General features: G+C 40.3%; 2 protein-coding genes across 3 annotated transcripts in view; one reads left to right on the top strand and one right to left on the bottom strand.

Moving 5' to 3' along the window:
- The window catches only part of MRAS (muscle RAS oncogene homolog), a 325869-nt gene that overhangs the window by 226616 nt on the left and 80102 nt on the right, over nt 1-19151 (bottom strand). The window lies entirely within an intron of this gene.
- Nucleotides 4300-17496, top strand: DBR1 (debranching RNA lariats 1). 2 transcript variants are annotated; one of them, XM_050779711.1, is made up of 8 exons: nt 4300-4646; nt 5617-5741; nt 7554-7634; nt 8743-8828; nt 11603-11827; nt 15026-15106; nt 15390-15535; nt 16305-17496. In XM_050779711.1, exons 1-8 carry the CDS (start codon nt 4450-4452, stop codon nt 16996-16998), a joined length of 1635 nt encoding a protein of 544 aa, XP_050635668.1. In that variant the 5' UTR covers nt 4300-4449; the 3' UTR covers nt 16999-17496. The 2 variants fall into 2 exon arrangements, with proteins under 2 accessions (XP_050635668.1, XP_050635669.1); XM_050779712.1 differs by lacking the exon at nt 7554-7634 and having other exon boundaries at nt 4306-4646.

Raw genomic sequence — 19151 nt, 5'->3', positions numbered from 1 at the left:
AGTTTTCCAGAGGTGTTTTCTTTGCTTGTTTTTGTCTTGGTCACTCATCCTTTTTTTTTTTTGAGACAGAGTCTAACTCTGTTGCCCAGGCTGGAGTACAGTAGCTGCAACCTCTGCCCCCAAGTTCAAGCGATTCTCCTGCCTCAGCCTCCCGAGTAGCTGGGATTACAGGCACTCACCACCATGCCCAGCTAATTTTTTGTATCTTTAGTAGAGACAAGGTTTCACCATGTTGGCCAGGCTGGTCTGGAACTCCTGACCTCAAGTGATCCACCCACCTCAGCCTCCCAAAGTGCTGGGCTTACAGGTGTGAGCCACTTTGCCTGGCCCAGTCATTCTTTATTTACCAGTTTGGTCATCTTCCTTTCTGAAAGTTTTAGAAATATTCACCTACTTTCATTTAGCTTGCATTCTAGTTAGGAAAACTATTTGTCAGGAAAATGAAAAGTCCTTGGCCACTTAAAGGAAAAAAAAGAAACTGATAATTTTAGAATCTCTTAGAGGGAGGTAATTTTTTTGTTTTGTTTGTTTTTTTGTTCGTTTGTTTTTGAGACGGAGTCTCGCTCCGTCTCTCCCAGGCTGGAGTGCAGTGGCGCGATCTCGGCTCACTACAACCTCCGCCTCCCAGGTTCAAGCAATTCTCCTGCCTCAGCCTCCCCAGAAGCTGGGAGGAGGAGGAGTAGTAGGCGCGCGCCACCACGCCGGGCTAATTTATGTATTTTTAGTAGAGACGGTTTCACCATGTTGGCCAGGCTGGTCTCAAACTCCTGATGTCAAGTGATCCGCCCGCCTTGGCCTTCCACAGTGCTGAAATTACAGGCGTAAGCCACCGCACCCGGCGGAGGGAGATAGTTTTTAAATCCTCGGTGGATTTTAAAGTTTTATTTAAAAATAATTATTTTGGGGTGTTTAAAAAATATTTTTTTAAATTCTAATTCACTTTCAGGTAATTGTCTTTGCCTTGAGAGGTTCGTCCTAAGGAATCCACCATTTGCGCCTGCTTGCTCGTTTATCTTGGTTTAATTTTATCAAACTAAATTCCTACTTTTGGGGATTTTATTTACTATCCTAGTTTTGAATTTTAGCATCCGTGAGACTGCTAGGACTCAAGGACCTGTAAAGATAGGTGAAGACAGACCAAGCCCAAGAATCCTCTTTTCTTCTTCTTTTTCTTTTTTTTCTTTTTTTGGAGACAAGGTCTTGCTGTGTCCCCAAGGCTGGAGTGCAGTGGTGAAATCTCCGCTCACTGCAGACTCCGTCTTCCGGGTTCAAGCAATTCTCCTGCCTCAGCCTTCCGGGTAGCTCGTACTACAGGCATGTGCCACAATGCCTTGCTAATTTTTGTATTTTTGGAGAGACGGGGTTTCGCCATGTTGGCCAGGCTGGTCTCGAACTCCTGGCCTCAAGTGATCCGCAAGGTACGGAGAGCATCAGGAAAAATAGCTAATGCATGCTGGATTTAATATCTAGGTGATAGATTGATAGGTGCAGTAAATCATCACGGCAAACGTTTACCTGTGTAACAAGTCTGCACATCCTGCACATGCACCCTGGAAAATATAGATATAGATACAGATACAGATATAGATATAGATATAGATATAGATATAGATATAGATACAGATAGACCAGAAACGAGATATTTATTTATTTATTCTTTTTGAGACAGGGTCTCACTCTGTAACCCAGGCTGGAGTGCAGTGGCGCGATCTCGGCTCACTGCAACCTCCGCCTCCCGAGTTCAAGCGATTCTCCCGCCTCAGCCTCCCAAGTAGCCCTTACAGGCGTGCGCCATCACGCCTGGCTAAGTTTTCTTGCCTTGTCGCCCAGGCTGGAGTGCAGTGGCGCGATCTCCGCTCACTGCAAGCTCCGCCTCCCGGGTTCACGCCATTCTCATTCCTCAGCCTCCCGAGTAGCTGGGACTACAGGCACCTGCCACCATGCCCGGCTAATTTTTTTGTATTTTTAGTACAGACAGGGTTTCACTATGTTAGCCAGGATGGTCTCGATCTCCTGACCTCGTGATCCGCCCGCCTTGGCCTCCCAAAGTGCTGGGATTACAGGCGCGAGCCACTGCGCCAGGCCCACGCCGGGCTAAGTTTTGTATTTTTAGTAGAGACAGGGTTTCACCATGTTAGCCAGGCTGGTCTCGAACTCCTGGCTTCAAGAGATCCACCCGCCTTGGCCTCCCAAAGCTGGGACAACAGGCGGGAGTCACCGCGGCCAAGAAACGAGATTTTTAAACTAAGAATCCAATGAAACAAAAATAGACAATAGAATCAGCTCTGCAGATAAGATATTGGGCTTAGAAGATAGGCAACCTAAAATAACTACGATTAATATATGAGAGAAAGAGAGGAAAAGATGAAGAAAACAAATTAAAAGATAAAGAATCTCTTTAAACTATTGGCTTTACTGGAAAATAATCCAACATGAATCCTAAAATTGAAAAGGACTATGTTAAAACATTAACAAATGAGTTTATACATTGGAAATAGAACAAAATAGGATTAGTAAACTAGAAGACAGGTTATTAGAAATTATCCAAAATAAAACACTGATAAAAACGAGAACTATGGAACAGAAATAAAAGATAGATAAAATACCATGGAAAAATTCCAAAGGAGTAGGAAAAGACAGGGGGAAAAAAAAAAAAAGCAACATTTAAGTAGAAACTGACCAAGATTTTTCCAAAACTGAAAAAAGATACCAAGCTATAGATTCAGAAAGCATAAATGAGATAGGTTCAAAAAAACAAAACAAAAAACACTTAGACATATTTTATTAAAATAGCTGTAAGGAGTAGGGAGAGAAAGAAGAGAAAGAGATTAACAGTAAACAGCAAAGAAAAAGGCACATTACTGGCCGGGCGGAGTGGCGAACACCTTAATCTTAGCACTTTGGGAGGCCGAGGTGGGAGGATCACTTGAGGTCACGAGTTCGAAACCAGCTTGGCCATCGTGGTGAAACCCCGTCTCTACTAAAAATACAAAAAATTAGCTGGGCATGGTGGTGTGCGCCTGTAATCCCAGCTACTTGGGAGGCTGAGGCAGGAGAATCGCTTGAACTCGAAAGGCAGAGGTTGCAGTGAGCCGAGATCATGCCACCGCACTCCAGCCTGGGCAACAGAGAGCGAGAGACTGTCTCAAAAAAAAAAAAAAAAAAAAAAAAAAAAAAGACACATTACTTTCAATGAAAAAAAATTAAGTGTATAGGTGACTTCTCATAGAAGATAATGCAAGTCAAAATATAATAGAATGCTATTTTTGAAATGCTTTGTAAAACAAAGACAAAAACACACTGCTTAACTAGTATTCAGTACTCAGTAAACACATCCTTTATAAATTAAGGTGAAACAAAGATTCCTCCCTCCCTCCCTCCCTCCCTCCCTCCCTTCTGACAGAGTCTCACTCTGTCACCCAGGCTGGAGTACAATGGCACGATCTCAGGTCACTGCAACTTTTGCCTCCTGGGTTCAAACGATTCTCCTGTCCCAACCTCCCAAATAGCTGGGATTACAGGTGTGAGCCACCACGCCCAGCTAATTTTTTGTATCTTTAGTAGAGATGGGGTTTCACCATGTTGGCCATGCTGCTCTCCAACTCCTGACCTCGTGATCCACCTGCCTCGGCCTCACAAAGTGTTGGGATTACAGGTGTGAGCCAGTGCAACCGGCCTCTTTTCTTATCTCTCTCTTTCTCTTTTTTCTTTTTTCTTTTTTTTTTTTTTTTTTTTTTGAGAGGGAGTCTCGCCCTCCCCCGCCCTCCCTTCTCCTCTCCTTTCCTTTTTTTTTTTTTTTTTTTTTTTTTTTTGACGGAGTCTCGCTTGTTGCCCAGGCTGGAGTGCAGGGGCGTGATCTCGGGTCACTGCAAACTCCACCTTCTGAGTTTGAGGAATTCTCCTGCCTCGGCCTTTGGAGTAGCTGTTATTACAGACCTCCGGTACCGAGCCCGGCTAATTTTTGTATTTTTAGTAGAGATAGAGTTTCACCATTTTGCCCAGAGTGGAAAGACATTTTTAAACAAACAAATATCTAGAAAAAAATTCATCTGTGGTTGGCCTACACTAAACAAACAGGAAAACTAAACTGAGTTCTTCAGACTGAAGAAAAATGATCCCAAAGAGAAAAATGGAAATCCAGGAAGAAGAGAGTAAGAATGGAAAGAGTACATTTGTGGATGTATATACGAAAAAAATATTGACTGCATACAACAATAATATAAAAAAAAGAAAAAAGAAAATAAGTTCCCTGGGATCCCGGAGTTAGGTTTGACCTTCCCTGTTCCTCTATCGCGAGATCTGGAAACCGGAAGTGAATTATTTTGCAGGCGTCTACACCAGGCTGTGGCTCTACTTATTAAAGTTGGCGGGAGCTGAGCGATCATTCGGGCCTGGGCAGGCTGTGGTGTAGTGCGTTGCAGGCAGCGCTCACCTCCTTGGGCCGGCAGAATGCGGGTGGCTGTGGCCGGCTGCTGCCACGGCGAGCTGGATAAGATCTATGAGACGCTGGCGCTGGCGGAGCGGCGCGGCCCGGGGCCTGTCGACCTCTTGCTGTGCTGCGGCGACTTCCAGGCGGTGCGCAACGAGGCGGACCTACGCTGCATGGCCGTGCCGCCCAAGTACCGCCACATGCAAACCTTCTACAGGTGAGGACGCGGTCCGGGCCGGGACTTGGCGGTGCGGCGTGGGACTGGGTTCGATTTCCCTCTGCCCCTGGCTGCCTGTTTCCCTTAGATCCTTTGTTCGCTCTGTGTCTTTAACTGGTACCTAACTGAATACAGGGGTGAGGTAGTGGGAGGCGGGAAATGTATTCAGTTAGGTACTATATTCAGTTAGGTACCAAATTGTGTCTGCTTAACTTTCAGCACCCTGTCTCATTAGGAGCTTAGGAAATGTCAGTTTCCTTCTTTCCATACACCCATCTTTATCCATTTCACACGGGATCGAAGCCTGGGAGGGGACAACCTGGAGGAAGAAGCTGACAGGTTTAGATAGCTACCTTGTACTTGATAGGACTCTGGAATTAGTTCATTTAGTGATCCTGGAGTTTTTACTGGGCGCCTGCTATGTGCTTGTGGTTCTAGAAAGATAAGGTTATGGCAATGAACTCGACACAGTTCTTGACTTATTTGAACAGGCACTGACTTGAGGCCCAAGGTGGAAGCTCTTCATTCCTAAGGGCAAGGATGGATACTGGGCAATTTTTTTTTTTTTTGAGACAGAGTTTCACTCTGTTGCCCAGGCTGGAGTGCAGTACCGCGATCCTGACTCACTGCAACCTCCGTCTCCTGGGTTGAAGCGATTCTCCTACCTCAGCCTCCCGAGTAGCTGGGATTATACCCTGCTAATTTTTGCATTTTTAGTAGAGACGGGGTTTCACCACGTTGGCCAGATTGGTCTCGAACTCTAGACCTCAGGGGATCCGCCCCCCTCGGCCTTCCAAAGTGCTGGGATTACAGGAGTGAGCCACCGCGCCCAGCCCCGGGCAATTCCTTTTGAAAGAGCTTTTTAACTTTTTATGATGAGGTCAATTTCTTTTTGTTGTTGTTTTTTCAGAACTTACTTGCTTTTCTAGTATGCCCAATTGTGGTAACTGACTTTGCTCTTATGTTCTAGGTATTACTCTGGAGAGAAAAAGGCCCCAGTTCTCACGCTCTTCATTGGGGGAAACCATGAAGCCTCAAATCATTTGCAAGAGTTACCCTATGGTGGCTGGGTGGCACCAAACATTTATTATTTAGGTATGTGATTGTGTTTGTGGATAATTTTTTTTCCCGGGATGGAAGAGTCTATCAGGATTTGCGCTAGTTGGGCTGTGTCTTGACAGGTATGGTGTTTGGAGAATGTCATTAATTTAAATAGTTAATCATGAAAATTTAATTAAGATAGTTAATTATTAAATGGTTGATCATGATAATATGCCCTTCATCTAGTGTTTTAAGCACTAGCTAATATAATTGAAAGACCTCACACACTATTTGTAATCGCTTCATTTTTTTCTTATAATTTTTATTGAATTAAAAAAAGACCTTAAACTTTTATTAATAGAAATTCTTAAGCATACACAAAAGTAGAGTATAGCATGATGAATCTCAGTACCTGTTACCCAGCTTCAACGACTATTATATTGAAGTCTCCTGGTTTTTTTTTTTTTTTTTTTTTTTTTTTCTTTTGTGGGAAGAGATGACTAGAGTATTTAAAGCAAATCCAACTGTTAGATTATTTCACTTATACATATTTCAGTACATGTTTTTAAGTGATGAGGATCTTTAAAAATACTACTACAGTACTGTTATTATACTTAACTGAAGTACTCATTATCTATTGCCATGTTCATGGTCAGATTTCCCTGCTTAACCTAGGGATGTCTGCTTTACAATTGGTTTAAATAGGACCCAGACAAGGCCAGCCCATTTCATTTGGTTGTCACGACTCTGAAGTCTATTAGACTATAATAATCTCCCTGTCTCTCTTTTTCATGCCATTTACTTGCTGAAGAAAACACGAAATTTGTCCTGTGGCATTTCCTGCATTCAGGGTTTAGCTGATTGGATTCCTTTTATCCTCTGCATTTCCTATAATCTGCTTTTAGATTGACAGATTTGATTAGATTGTTTCAATATTAGTCCCTATAAACTATATAGCCTTTTCATCCCTTTATTTTTCGAGACAAGGTCTGGTTCTGTTGCCCTGGCTGGAGTGCAGTGGCTCCATCTTAGCTCATTCATCTCAGCCTCTGGCCTTCCAGGCTCAAGCCATCCTCCCACCACAGCCTCCCAAGTAGCTGTGACTTCAAGCGTGTACCACCATGCCTGGCTAATTTTTTTGTTTTTTTGTATTGTTTTGTGGAGACTGAGTTTGGCCATGTTTTCCACGCTGGTCTCGAACTCATAAGCTCAAAGTGATCTGCCCACCTGGGCCTCCAAAGTGGTGAGATTACAGGGATGAGCCATCCCACCTAGCTTCATCCCTTTATTTAAATGTATATTCTTTCTAGAACTGTTTATAGGTTTTACCAATGATGAGATTGTAATTTCAGAAATTTAGTTTCCCTACTTTGCTACTTATTGATCATCTTTTGATGTATTCGTTCTATATTACAATATTGTGAAAAAGTGAAATTGTCAGAAGATGATCAATCAGAAATGAAACTAGAAGCTGCAGGTTCTTTATACCTTACCTGTTGATTTTCAGGTTTATACATGTAAGTCCATCATAGGACATTTTCCGCCTCCCACTACCTCCCCCGTGTATTCAGTTAGTTACCAAATTATGTCTGTTTCACTTTCAGCACCCTATCTCATTTGTCCCTTCCGCAATCTACTTAATGTTTTGGCTCATCTAATTCCAGACCTTGCCTTTATATACTTTTATAATATATCCCTAATACACTGTTGGCATATTATTATGTAAAAAGGGTAACCTCATCATGGTGCTTGATTTTCAAATAATTTTAGAACTGTGTGGAATTCCATCTAAATGGAATGGTTTATTCAGTCAGTGTAAAGAGATTCCTTTTACCTACAGTAATTTTATTTAACTGTACTGTTTAGGTTTGGCTGGTGTGGTAAAATACCGAGGTGTAAGGATCGGTGGAATCTCTGGTATCTTTAAATCTCATGACTATCGGAAAGGTATTGTTTTGAGAATTATTTTTAAACTTTAGAACTCGCATGCCCCAGAGTAACTTAAGCATAATATATACTTTGACTCTTTCATATATCTTTGTATCCTTGATCTAGTTTTATCACGTCTTAGTATTTTGCTAGTTTTTATTTTTATTTTTAAGAAATAAAACAGTATAGATACAATTAAAGTTCATTGTTTATCTGTCCTCAATCTCATTCCCTTCTTTTCTTCCCTCCCTCTCTTTGCCAGGCAGTCACTATGTTGAATTTGGTGATTATAATTTACTTGATTATTTTACATCATTACCACATGTATAAGAGCTTTAAACAATGTACTTGTTTTAAGCTTCATATAAATGTATCATATTGCTTGTATCTTTCTCCAACTTGCTTCTTTAACATGTTTTGAAATCCGTGTTGATACATGTAATCTAATCTGTTCATCTGTGAATAATATTCCATTATATAAGTATATCACAACTGCCTATTCATTTCATTGTGTTTGAATGAATTATACCTTGATTTCAAAATTAAAGGAATAGCTTGGATTCACATCAATTTCACAAATTTCATGAATTAAGTTGGCAGCTAAAACTTACATCCTGAATGTAACTGTTACAAGTCTGTTCCCTGCCGCTTGGCTCTTTCTTATTCTAAACTGTTGAAATGGAGGTACAAAATAGGCTGTCTTCTCTGTGGCAGGTGTGAGTACAAATTGGAACCACTCTTGGGAAGATGTTTATCAGTTTTTTCTGTTTTATCTCAGGGATATCATTTATGCATGTAATACACATATTTCTTTTTTGGCTTAATACAACAATAATTTGTTATTTTATTAATATTGGGCGTAAGGAACTAGTCTCCAGTCAACATTTAGAAAGTAACTGAAGTGTGCCAGCAACCATGTGTGGGACCTTAGAAAGCACATACACCCTTAGTTGAGCCCGCACAGGAGACTGCAGTCCACCATCTTTTAAAAAAATTTCCCTAGATAACTTTTTAAAATCATATATACTGAAGGTGTACATGATATTTTGGAAACTTGTGTATATGTCTTTGTATTTGCAGTGTTTAAGGAAATTGAATATAGCTTTTTTTTCTTCTTCAATCTAAGGTCATTTTGAGTGCCCCCCTTATAATTCATCTACAATCAGGAGTATATATCATGTGAGAAATATTGAAGTCTATAAATTAAAACAGGTATGTAAAAAGTGCATTACAGCAGACTTGAAAAAATTTTGAAGTAATTCTGTACCAAAATGTATTTTGGTCATATTGGTATGCTACTTTCAAGAAGAGCAATTCAGTATTTTTTTAATGTGGATCTTGAGTTGTTTTTAGGAGTTTCACGATGAATGTTTTGTTTTTCTTTTTTTGAGACAGAATATCACTCTGTTGTCCAGGCTGAAGTACAGTGGCGTGATCTCAGCTCACTGCAACCTCCGCCTCCTGGGTTCAAGCGAGTCTTGTGGCTCAACCTTCTGAGTAACTGGAACTATGGGTGCCCACCACCACACCTGCCTAATTTTTTGTATTTTTAGTAAAGGCAGGGTTTCACCATGTTGGCCAGGCTGGTCTTGAACTCCTGACCTCAGGTGATCTGCCTGCCTCAGCCTCCCAAAGTGCTGGGATTACAGGTATGAGCCACCGTGCCCAGCAAATTTTTTTTTACTTCAATAATTATGAGTTTATTTTAGTAAGAATGAAACATTTAATTCATGATTTCAGATATTACTTAGGGTAAGACTAAAGAATACCTATTAAAATAAAATTATATTTAAAAGAAAATATTAAAGTGATATTTTAAAGAAAATATTAAACATTTTATGTAATAGTAATTAAGTAATGGTGTTAAATAGAAAATAAGTAATAGTAAAGATGATAGAGGAAATGGGAAAATTGTGAAGGTGGTATGGAAACACTGCTTAATTGCAGAGTAGGTGAGACTAGGTTTTCGTTTGAGAACCCATTACATGGCTGACACTGGGCCAAGCAGACTTCACACTTGGTATTTCATATAATCTCCACTCAAATCCTATGAGATAGATCTTACTCTTAACTTCTTTCCTTTACGGATGAGAAACCAAGGCTCAGACAGGTAAGTAACCTGCCCAGGACTTCCCAAAGTTTAGTGGTAGAGCCTGCCTGACTGCACTCATGCCCATCACACTGTCTGTAGAGCCTCTGCAGGAGCCTAACGATGCTTGCAAGTGTTTCTTTTATGCTCTGTGCATACAGTTCCCTCAAATAGATTTTCTCTTTCACCTATCTAAATCCTACCAGTCCTTTAAGACCCAACTTAGATGCCATTTCCCAACCATGACTTTTCTTCTTTTTTTTGAGACAAGGTCTCACTCTGTCACCCAGGCTGGAGTGCAGTGGTATGATCATGGCTTGGCTCACTGCAGCCTCAATCTGCCAGGCTTGGGTGATCCTCCCACTTCAGCCTCCTGAGTAGCTTGGACTACAGGCATGCATCACCTCGCCCAGCTAATTTTTTTTGTATTTTTTTAGAGACAGAGTTTCGCCATGTTGTCCAGGCTCGTCTCAAACTCCTAAACTCAAGCGATCCTCCTGCCTTGGCCTCCAAAGTGCTGGGATTACAGGCATGAGCCACCATGCCCAGCCAACCATGACTTTTCTAGTTTAGAGTCATTACCCTAGTCTGAATTTTTGTTGCATCTATTGGCCATACCAGTTATTCAGTGGTTAGTCATATCTAATATTTTGTATTGTCTTGAGCAGTTACTTAAGTTTTTTTTTTTTTTTTGAGACAAAGTTTTACTCTTGTTGCCCAAGCTGGAGTGCAATGGTGCGATCTTAGCTCACTGCATGCTCTGCCTCCTGGGTTCAAGTGATTCTCCTGCCTCAGCCTCTTGAGTAGCTGGGATTACAGGTGCCCACCACCACGCCCGGCTAATTTTTTATATTTTAAGTAGAGAAGGGGTTTCACCATGTTGGCCAGGCTGGTCTCAAACTCCTGACCTTCAGGTGATCCACCCACCTCAGGCTTCCAAAGTGCCGGGATTACAGGCATGAACCACTGCGCCCAGCCGGTATTTAAGTGGTTTTAATTTCGTTTTTCGAGTATTCGTTTCAGATTACTTGAAGGTTCTGGAGATAAGTCTGGAGTATATTTTGTTTCCTTTAGTTGTTTAATTAAATACTAATTTATGTAGTAAACAGAGTTTTTTAGTGTATACTATGTCAGCCTATTATAATTTTTTTTTTCCTGATAAATCTTTGGGTTTACTGAATCAGTCATGTTAGAGGTCTCGTGAAATCTGGTTTCTCTGGATCTTCAAAATAGTAATTTCTTTTTTCTTTTTTTTTCTTTTTTTGAGATGGAGTTTCACCCTTGTTGCCCAGGCTGGAGTGCAATGGCATGATCTCGGCTTACTGCAACCTCCACCTCCCGGGTTCAAGCGATTCTCCTACCTCAGTCTCCCTAATAGCTGGGATTATAGGCAGATGCCACGACGCCCAGCTAGGTTTTGTATTTTTAGTAGAGACGGGGTTTCACCATGTTGGTCAGGCTCGTTTCCAATTCCTGACCTCAGGTGATCACCTGCCTCGGCCTCCCAAAGTGCTGGGATTACAGGCGTGAACCACTGCCCCCAGCCCAAAGTAGTAATTTCTTTACCAAAGAAGAAAAGAACTATGGTCGTCGTGTATTTTAGAAGCTAAGTGCTAAGGATCTTAGATGATTGGCAGTCCAGAGTCTGTCTCCATTGCCTTGCCTTGCCACTGAAAATAAGAGTGATTTATGAGCAGAGAAAATGCACCTTTTCTTTGCCTAGATGAATGAGTAGCCTAGTATTTTTATCTTTCTCTTAAAGTGTCCTTAAAATGAATTACACAGAATTCTAGAGATCTCAGTGGGTGAATGGTTGTATGGTGGTAGAGAAAAAGGAGGGGATTGTTTTTATTAACCTATTTTAAGAGTTTTCTTTTTTCTTTTTCTCTTTTGAAAGCTGAAGCAGCCTATAGATATATTCTTGTCTCATGATTGGCCAAGAAGTATATATCATTATGGAAATAAGAAGCAACTTCTTAAGACTAAATCTTTTTTCCGACAAGAAGTGGAAAATAACACATTAGGAAGTCCAGCTGCCTCAGAGCTTTTAGAGCATCTAAAACCTACTTATTGGTTTTCTGCCCACCTTCATGTGAAGTTTGCCGCCTTGATGCAGCATCAGGTAGAAAACAAAATATTTATTCTCTCATTTAACACACACTTATCGAACATCTGTGGACCAGACACAGTTGTAAAGTTAGAGAAAGAAGTAAAATATAACTTACCTCTTATGAGTAGCTCAATATATGATTCTGGGAAAAGACAAGCAATTACAAAATAGTACAGTAAGTTTGAGAGAAAACTTAGGCAGTGGGAGCACATAAGCCAGACTGGTGGGATGGGAACGTGGGAGATGACGATAGAGAAGGTTTTCAAAAGGCGATAGCTGAACTGAGTCTTGAAGTGCCAGGAACAAACAGACTGTAAGGGTATTTTATTTAGAGGGACTGACGTGCAGAGGCTAAAGGTCTGAGAGCATGGGGTGTTTGAGCGCTTGTAGGTAGTTCCTGTGGGACTAAGGCATAGGGACTGATGAAGCTGGAACAAGATCATAACTGCCTTCTAGGGGCCATGCTCTGAAGTTCAGGTTTTTTTTTTTTTTTTGAGACGGAGTCTCGCTCTGTCGCCCAGGCTGGAGTGCAGTGGCCGGATCTCAGCTCACTGCAAGCTCCGCCTCCCGGGTCTACGCCATTGTCCTGCCTCAGCCTCCCGAGTAGCTGGGACTACAGGCGCTCGCCACCTCGCCCGGCTAGTTTTTTGTATTTTTTAGTAGAGACGGGGTTTCACCGTGTTAGCCAGGATGGTTTCGATCTCCTGACCTCGTGATCTTCCCGTCTCGGCCCCCGAAAGTGCTGGGATTACAGGCTTGAGCCACCGCGCCCGGCCGAAGTTCAGGTTTTAACCAGAGATGGTGGGGAAATTTGGGGAGTGATGAAATCAGATTTTCATTTTAGAAAGATTAGTTTGACAGCATTGTTGTGTATGGATTGGAGTACTGTAAAATGGGAGGCAGAGCAGGCTATTTAAGCAAAAGAAAAGGTTTTAACCTAAGGCAAAGAGAGAATACGGAGAATGAAGTAGATTCTAGAGAGATTTTAGAAGGAGAATCATTGTGATTTGGTGACTGGGGGAGAAGAGAGTCCAGGATGATCCTCCGTTTTCTTTGCTTAACTGCATGGATGATGTACTTGATGGAAGGTAGAAAATAAATATATACTTATAATTAAAATTCTATGGAAGTATGCATTTCTTCCTTTCACCTCTGATTCTCGCTGAACTCTGACTTACCCATAAAGTATTCCATAGGAAAACTGTTTAGAAAATTCTGGGTTAACAGAGTTACAGATTTCTTCTTGGAAACATTTAGAGAATTTCTGAGAGTCTTTATTGCACTAATGGGCATTCCCTTTCGAGTAGAATGTGATGCTTCCCAAACTTAACCAAACACTTTTCTGTGTTAGAGGTACACTTTAAAAATGTTCCTCAAACACAGTTTGGAAGGTTTTGTCTGAAAATATTCCTATAGGCCCTTTCTATTGGGGATTTATTCTTCTCACTTCCCAGTTTCACTGGGAGACAGAGAGGTTACCCTTTTCATTGTGTTTCTGCATTAATGATATGTTTGACCTCTTTGTAATTGGCTTCTCAACCTCCTCTGACTGACACTTTCTATTTTAGCCCCTTTACCAGCACCAAAGATCACTTTTCCTTGGAACTGCTTTGCTGCCAATATCTGCCTATAATATCCATGCCTTCCATTTTTCTTAGTATAGATTGAGCATCTCTAATCTGAAATCTGAAATGCTCTAGAATCTGAAATTTTTGACATGACACACAATTTTCAGATTTTTGGATTAAGGATATTCAACCAGTATGTATTCTGCAAATATTCCAAAATCTGAAATTTAAAACACTTCTGGTCCCAAGCATTTTAGATAAGGCATACTCAACTTGTACCTCACCAGAACTGAACTGATGCTTGGTCCTCAGCAGGAGATACGTAGCTTGCTTCATTGTGTTTTTTCCTCCATGACGAAACTGGAACAAGATCATGACTGCCTTCTAGAGGCCATGCTCTGGAGTTCAGGTTTTAACTAGAGATGCTGGGAAAAGGCTTTTTAACCTTTTACACAATGACCTACATGTTTGTGATTCCCCCCATGTTTCTGACAATTCACCTTTGAAAAAAAAACTTTATTGGAGTGTAATTTACATACCATAAAATAAACATGTTTTGGCGTGGTGGCTCATGCCTGTAATCCCAGCACTTTGGGAGGCCAAGGCAGGTGGATCACTTGAGGCCAGGAGTTCGAGGCCAGTCTGGCCAACATGGCGAAAGTATGTCTCTACTAAAAGTACAAAAATTAGCTGGGCATGTTGGCGCACACTTGTAATCCCAGCTATTCGGGAGGCTGAGACATGAGAATCATTTGAGCCCGGGAGGCAGAGTTTGCAGTGAGCCAAGATCATGCCACTGCGCTCCAATCTGGGCAACAGAGTAAGACTCTGTCTCAAAAAGAAAGAAAGAAAGAAAAAAACCACGTTTTAAATGAACAGTTCAGTGATTTTTAGTAAGTTTCCAGAGTTGTGCTAATATCACATAATCTAGTTTTAGAACTTGTCCATCACCCCCGAAGATTCTTTGTGCCTGCTTGCAGGTAATCCTTGTTCCTACCCTCAGCCCCAGGCAAGCACTAACTTGCTTTGTGTTTCTATAGATTTGCCTTTCCTGAACATTCATTTAAATGGAATCATAAAATATATAGTCTTTGGCAACTGATTTCTTTCATTTGCTTGATTTTGAGTTTCACTCATATTGTAGCATGTATCAATATTGCATTCCTTTTTAGTGCTGAGTAATAGTTCATTCTATGGATATATCACATCTATTTTTGGTGGTATAGCTAAGAAATCTTTGCCTAACCCACAGTTACAAAGATTTTCTCTTATGGGTTCTTCTAAAAATTGTACAGTTTTAGTTCTGCCAGTTTACTTTTAAGCTCTTTTGTTTATCTTTAATCCTTTTATCTTTAATCCTTTAAGCTTTGATTTATGTATATTCAATGCTTTGAGTTAATATCATCATCATTAGTTTTTGCTTTGAATTTTGTAGGAAAATTGAAGCTCTGAGAAGTTAAATGCCTTCTCTTATCGCACAAGTGGGTATAGAATTAACTTATTTTGGAAAAGTAACAGTCATTCCTTTGACACACAACTTAGGGGTATGTGTAATAAAGATTATTTTCATCCTATTCTGTGTATGAAGAATTACTGTGATTGTTTTAACATTCTTTCTTAAATCACGATTCATATTGTCCAGGCAAAGGATAAAGGACAGACAGCCAGAGCAACCAAATTTTTAGCCTTGGACAAATGCTTACCACATAGAGATTTTCTTCAGGTAAGAAGAACGAAGTGGCTTTATAATATAGTTGTACTCTTCCAGAGACTTAAAAAAATATTAATTTTCCTTTCGGAATTTTTTTGTGCTCTTTGTAATTTACATATTCTGAGAATTCTGTGGGAGAATTTTAGTTATTCATGTTTTAAAATTAAATGGGTTTATTTAAAATTAATTGAGATTAAATTTAAATTAAATTTCTTTTTATTTTATTAAATTATATTAAAGTTCTTAGGCTGTTAAAAATAAATATATATTTCTTAATGTTGATTTCATCCTGTAGATATTAGAGATAGAACATGACCCCAGTGCTCCTGATTACTTGGAATATGATATTGAATGGCTCACTATTCTCAGGGCTACAGATGATCTTATTAATGTGACTGGTCACCTATGGAATATGCCTGAAAATAATGGCCTGCATGCAAGGTAAGTCAGACTTTATTTAGGACCTGCTTTTTCCATTGCATTCATAATTTTTGTGTCTCCCATCTTTGTTTTGTTTTGTTTTGTTTTGTAACGGGGTCTAGCTCTGTTATCCAAACTGGAGTACGGTGGTGTGATCTTGGATCTTAGCTCACTGCATCCTCCGCCTCCTGGGCTAAAGGGATCCTCTTACCCCTGCCCCCAGAGCAGCTGGGACCACAGGCACACGCCACCATGCCCAGCTAATTTTTTGATATTTTTGGTACAGATGGGGCTTTCCCATGTTGCCCAGGTTGGTCTTGAACTCCTGAGCTCAAGCAATCCACTTCCCTTGGCCTCCCAAAGTACTGGGATTACAGGTGTGAGCCGCTGTATCTGGCCTCCACTGTTGTTTTTAATCAAGGGAATTATTGTTGAATGAGTATCAGAACAATTCAGTTTGCAGGTTTTCCATCTAAAAGAGACAGGAAAATGGACTGTTGAGCATTACCTCAAATAAATTTATAAGTGAATAAGTGTACATAAAACTATAATATGGTGAAGATGTAGTCCACACATTAAAATTGTTTTGGAGTATGAGTTAAAGATGGCTTTTTCTAAGAATTATTTTTATTTCTAAATGGTCCTTTGCTAAATTAACTGTAACTTTAAAAATGGAATTTTGATAGATGGCTTGTTTTTTATCCTTGCACCTGAAGTCTAGAATTAGACTTCATCATTTATTGTTTAGAGCTAATAAAATGTAAAAAGCTATTGTTTTGTACTTTTATAGGTGGGATTATAGTGCAACAGAAGAAGGTATGAAAGAAGTGTTGGAAAAATTGAATCATGACCTCAAGGTTCCGTGTAACTTTAGTGTAACAGCTGCTTGTTATGATCCTAGCAAGCCACAGACACAAATGCAGCTGATTCATAGGATCAATCCTCAGACTACTGAATTTTGTGCCCAACTTGGCATCACAGACATCAATGTTAGGCTTCAGAAGTCCAAGGAAGAACATCATGTGTGTGGTGAATATGAAGAACAGGATGATGTGGAGAGTAATGACTCTGGAGAAGACCGGAGTGAATATAATACAGACACATCTGCTCTGTCTTCTATTAATCCAGATGAAATAATGTTAGATGAAGAAGAAGAAGATGAAGATAGTATTGTAAGTGCACATAGTGACATGAATACACCATCTGTAGAACCTTCTGATCAAGCTTCTGAGTTTTCTGCAAGTTTCTCTGATGTCAGGATCTTGCCAGGCTCTATGATTGTGTCTTCTGATGATACGGTGGATTCCACAGTTGATAGAGAGGGGAAACCTGGTGGGACTGTGGAATCAGGGAATGGAGAGGACTTAACCAAGGTGTCATTGAAGAGGCTGAGTGATGAACATGAACCTGAACAAAGAAAAAAAATTAAGAGGAGGAATCAAGCCATTTATGCTGCAGTGGATGATGATGATGATGCAGCTTAAGACAATTTACTTGTTTTGTTTTTGTTTCTGTTTTTTTGAGACGGAATTTCACTCTTGTCAGACAGACTGGAGGGCAATGGCGTGATCTCGTCTCACTGCAACCTCTGCCTCCCGGGTTCAAGCAATTCTCCTGCCTCAGCCTCCGAAGTAGGTGGGACTACAAGTGCCCGCCACCACACCCGGTTAATTTTTAGTAGTGACAGGGTTTCACCATGTTGGCCAGGCTGGTCTCAAACTCCTGACCTCAGGCGATCCACCTGTCTTGGCCTCCCAAAGTGCTGAGATTACAGGCGTTAGCCACTGTGCCTGGCCGACAATTTACTTGTCTTAGTGTTATACATAGATATATGATTTTTGAGACCGTATTTTTAGAGCTGAATTTTTGACGAAAGACTTAACTTTATAATAATGAAGATACACTAGAGAATTTTAGTTAGATATTGACTTTAGGCTTTTGTATGTTTCAGATGCAAACATATTAAAACTTTAATATATTTACTTGACTGGGTATCTTTTTTTTTTTGAAGACACATTATTCACTTCTACTTTTACAATAAACACTTATTTAACATCTACTTTGTGCCAAGCACTCTGCTATAATATGGGACCATAAAGATAAGTAAGACAAGGATTTTTGCCTTCAAGGACTTGCTATCACTGTAAACATTTTGATGTGTACAATATGGCTATATTATATTTTGTTTTATAAAATCAAGTCATTGTATATACTATGTATGCTTTCTTTTCATTTATTATAAATATTTTTCCTAATCAGCTTTTAATATCTGTCAAATAAAAATTGAAATTGAAGATGATATATAAGATTTCAGGAAATAAACTACTTTGAATACTAAACATTGGTAAACATACAATCTTATATTTGCTGAGATTAGTATAACCCTGCTGACTTTTGCATATTGTGTTTTTTTTTTTTTGAGACGCAGTCTCACTCTGTTGCTGAGGCTGGAGTGCAGTGGCATGATCTCAGCTCACTGCAAGCTCCGCCTCCTGGGTTCACACCATTCTCCTGCCTCAGCCTTCTGAGTAGCTGGGACTACAGGCGCCTGCAACCTTGCCTGGCTAATTTTTTGTATTTTGTTTTGTATTTTGTTTACTAATTTTTTGTATTTTATTTACTACTAAACAAAATACAAAACGGGGTTTCACCATGTTAGCCAGGATGGTCTTGATCTCCTGACCTCGTGATCCACCCACCTTGGCCTCCCAAAGTGCTGGGATTACAGGCGTGAGCCACCGTGCCCAGCCAGCATATTGTGTTTTAACTTTAGCTTTAATTTTCATTTAACTATAGTAACTATGTAGGTCATTTTTGGCATCGTTCACCCCATAGTTTTAATTACTAGCAAGGATCAAGCTGCACAAATACTGCCCCTCATGCTGCGTGATGGATTGCTAATATTAAAGTATTTTTGAAGATCTGTATAGAAAAACTACACCTCTGTGCTATCTCTGGTTAAACTACCTGGGCCACCTGAAGAGATTGTCACTCTGTACTTAAAGTCGTGGAATCCAAGATTGTTCCATGATCTCATCAATCCATGGCAGTCCAAATCCAGGAGTTAATCTAGGAGAATAATGTAGTACTTGGCTTCTACCTTGTCAACATTTGACTTCGTAAAGGTCTATTATTTGGGGGATTTTATCTTTATTTCCTTCCATTTTTTTGTTTACTTTCTTTTTTGAGTTGAATATTTAATTCACTTATTTTACTTTTTTTTTTTTTTTGAGACAAGGTCTCACTCTGTCGCCCAGGTGGGAGTGCAATGGCACAATCTTGACTCATCACTGCAACCTCCACCTCCCAGGTTCAAGGCAATTCCGGTGTCTCAAGGTGAATCTCATGCTTCAGCCTCCCAAGTAGCTTGGACTGCAGATGCCTGCCACCATGTCCAGCTAATTTTTGTATTTTTAGTAGAAATAGAATTTCACCATGTTGGCCAGGCTGGTCTTGAACTCCTGGCCTCAAGTGATCCACCTGCCTTGGCGTCCCAAAGTGCTGGGACCACAGCCATGAGCCACTACGCCTGGCCCACTTATTTCATTTTATTTATTTATTTATTGAGACAGAGACTCACTCTGTCACTCAGGCTGGAGTGCAGTGGCGTGATCTCGGCTCACTGCAACCTCCACCT

This window comes from Macaca thibetana, chromosome 2, assembly GCF_024542745.1.
Source record: "Macaca thibetana thibetana isolate TM-01 chromosome 2, ASM2454274v1, whole genome shotgun sequence".
Lineage (NCBI taxonomy): Eukaryota > Metazoa > Chordata > Mammalia > Primates > Cercopithecidae > Macaca > Macaca thibetana.
Note: the sequence above shows the minus strand (reverse complement) of the source record. Positions and strands in the feature narration are given on the sequence as shown.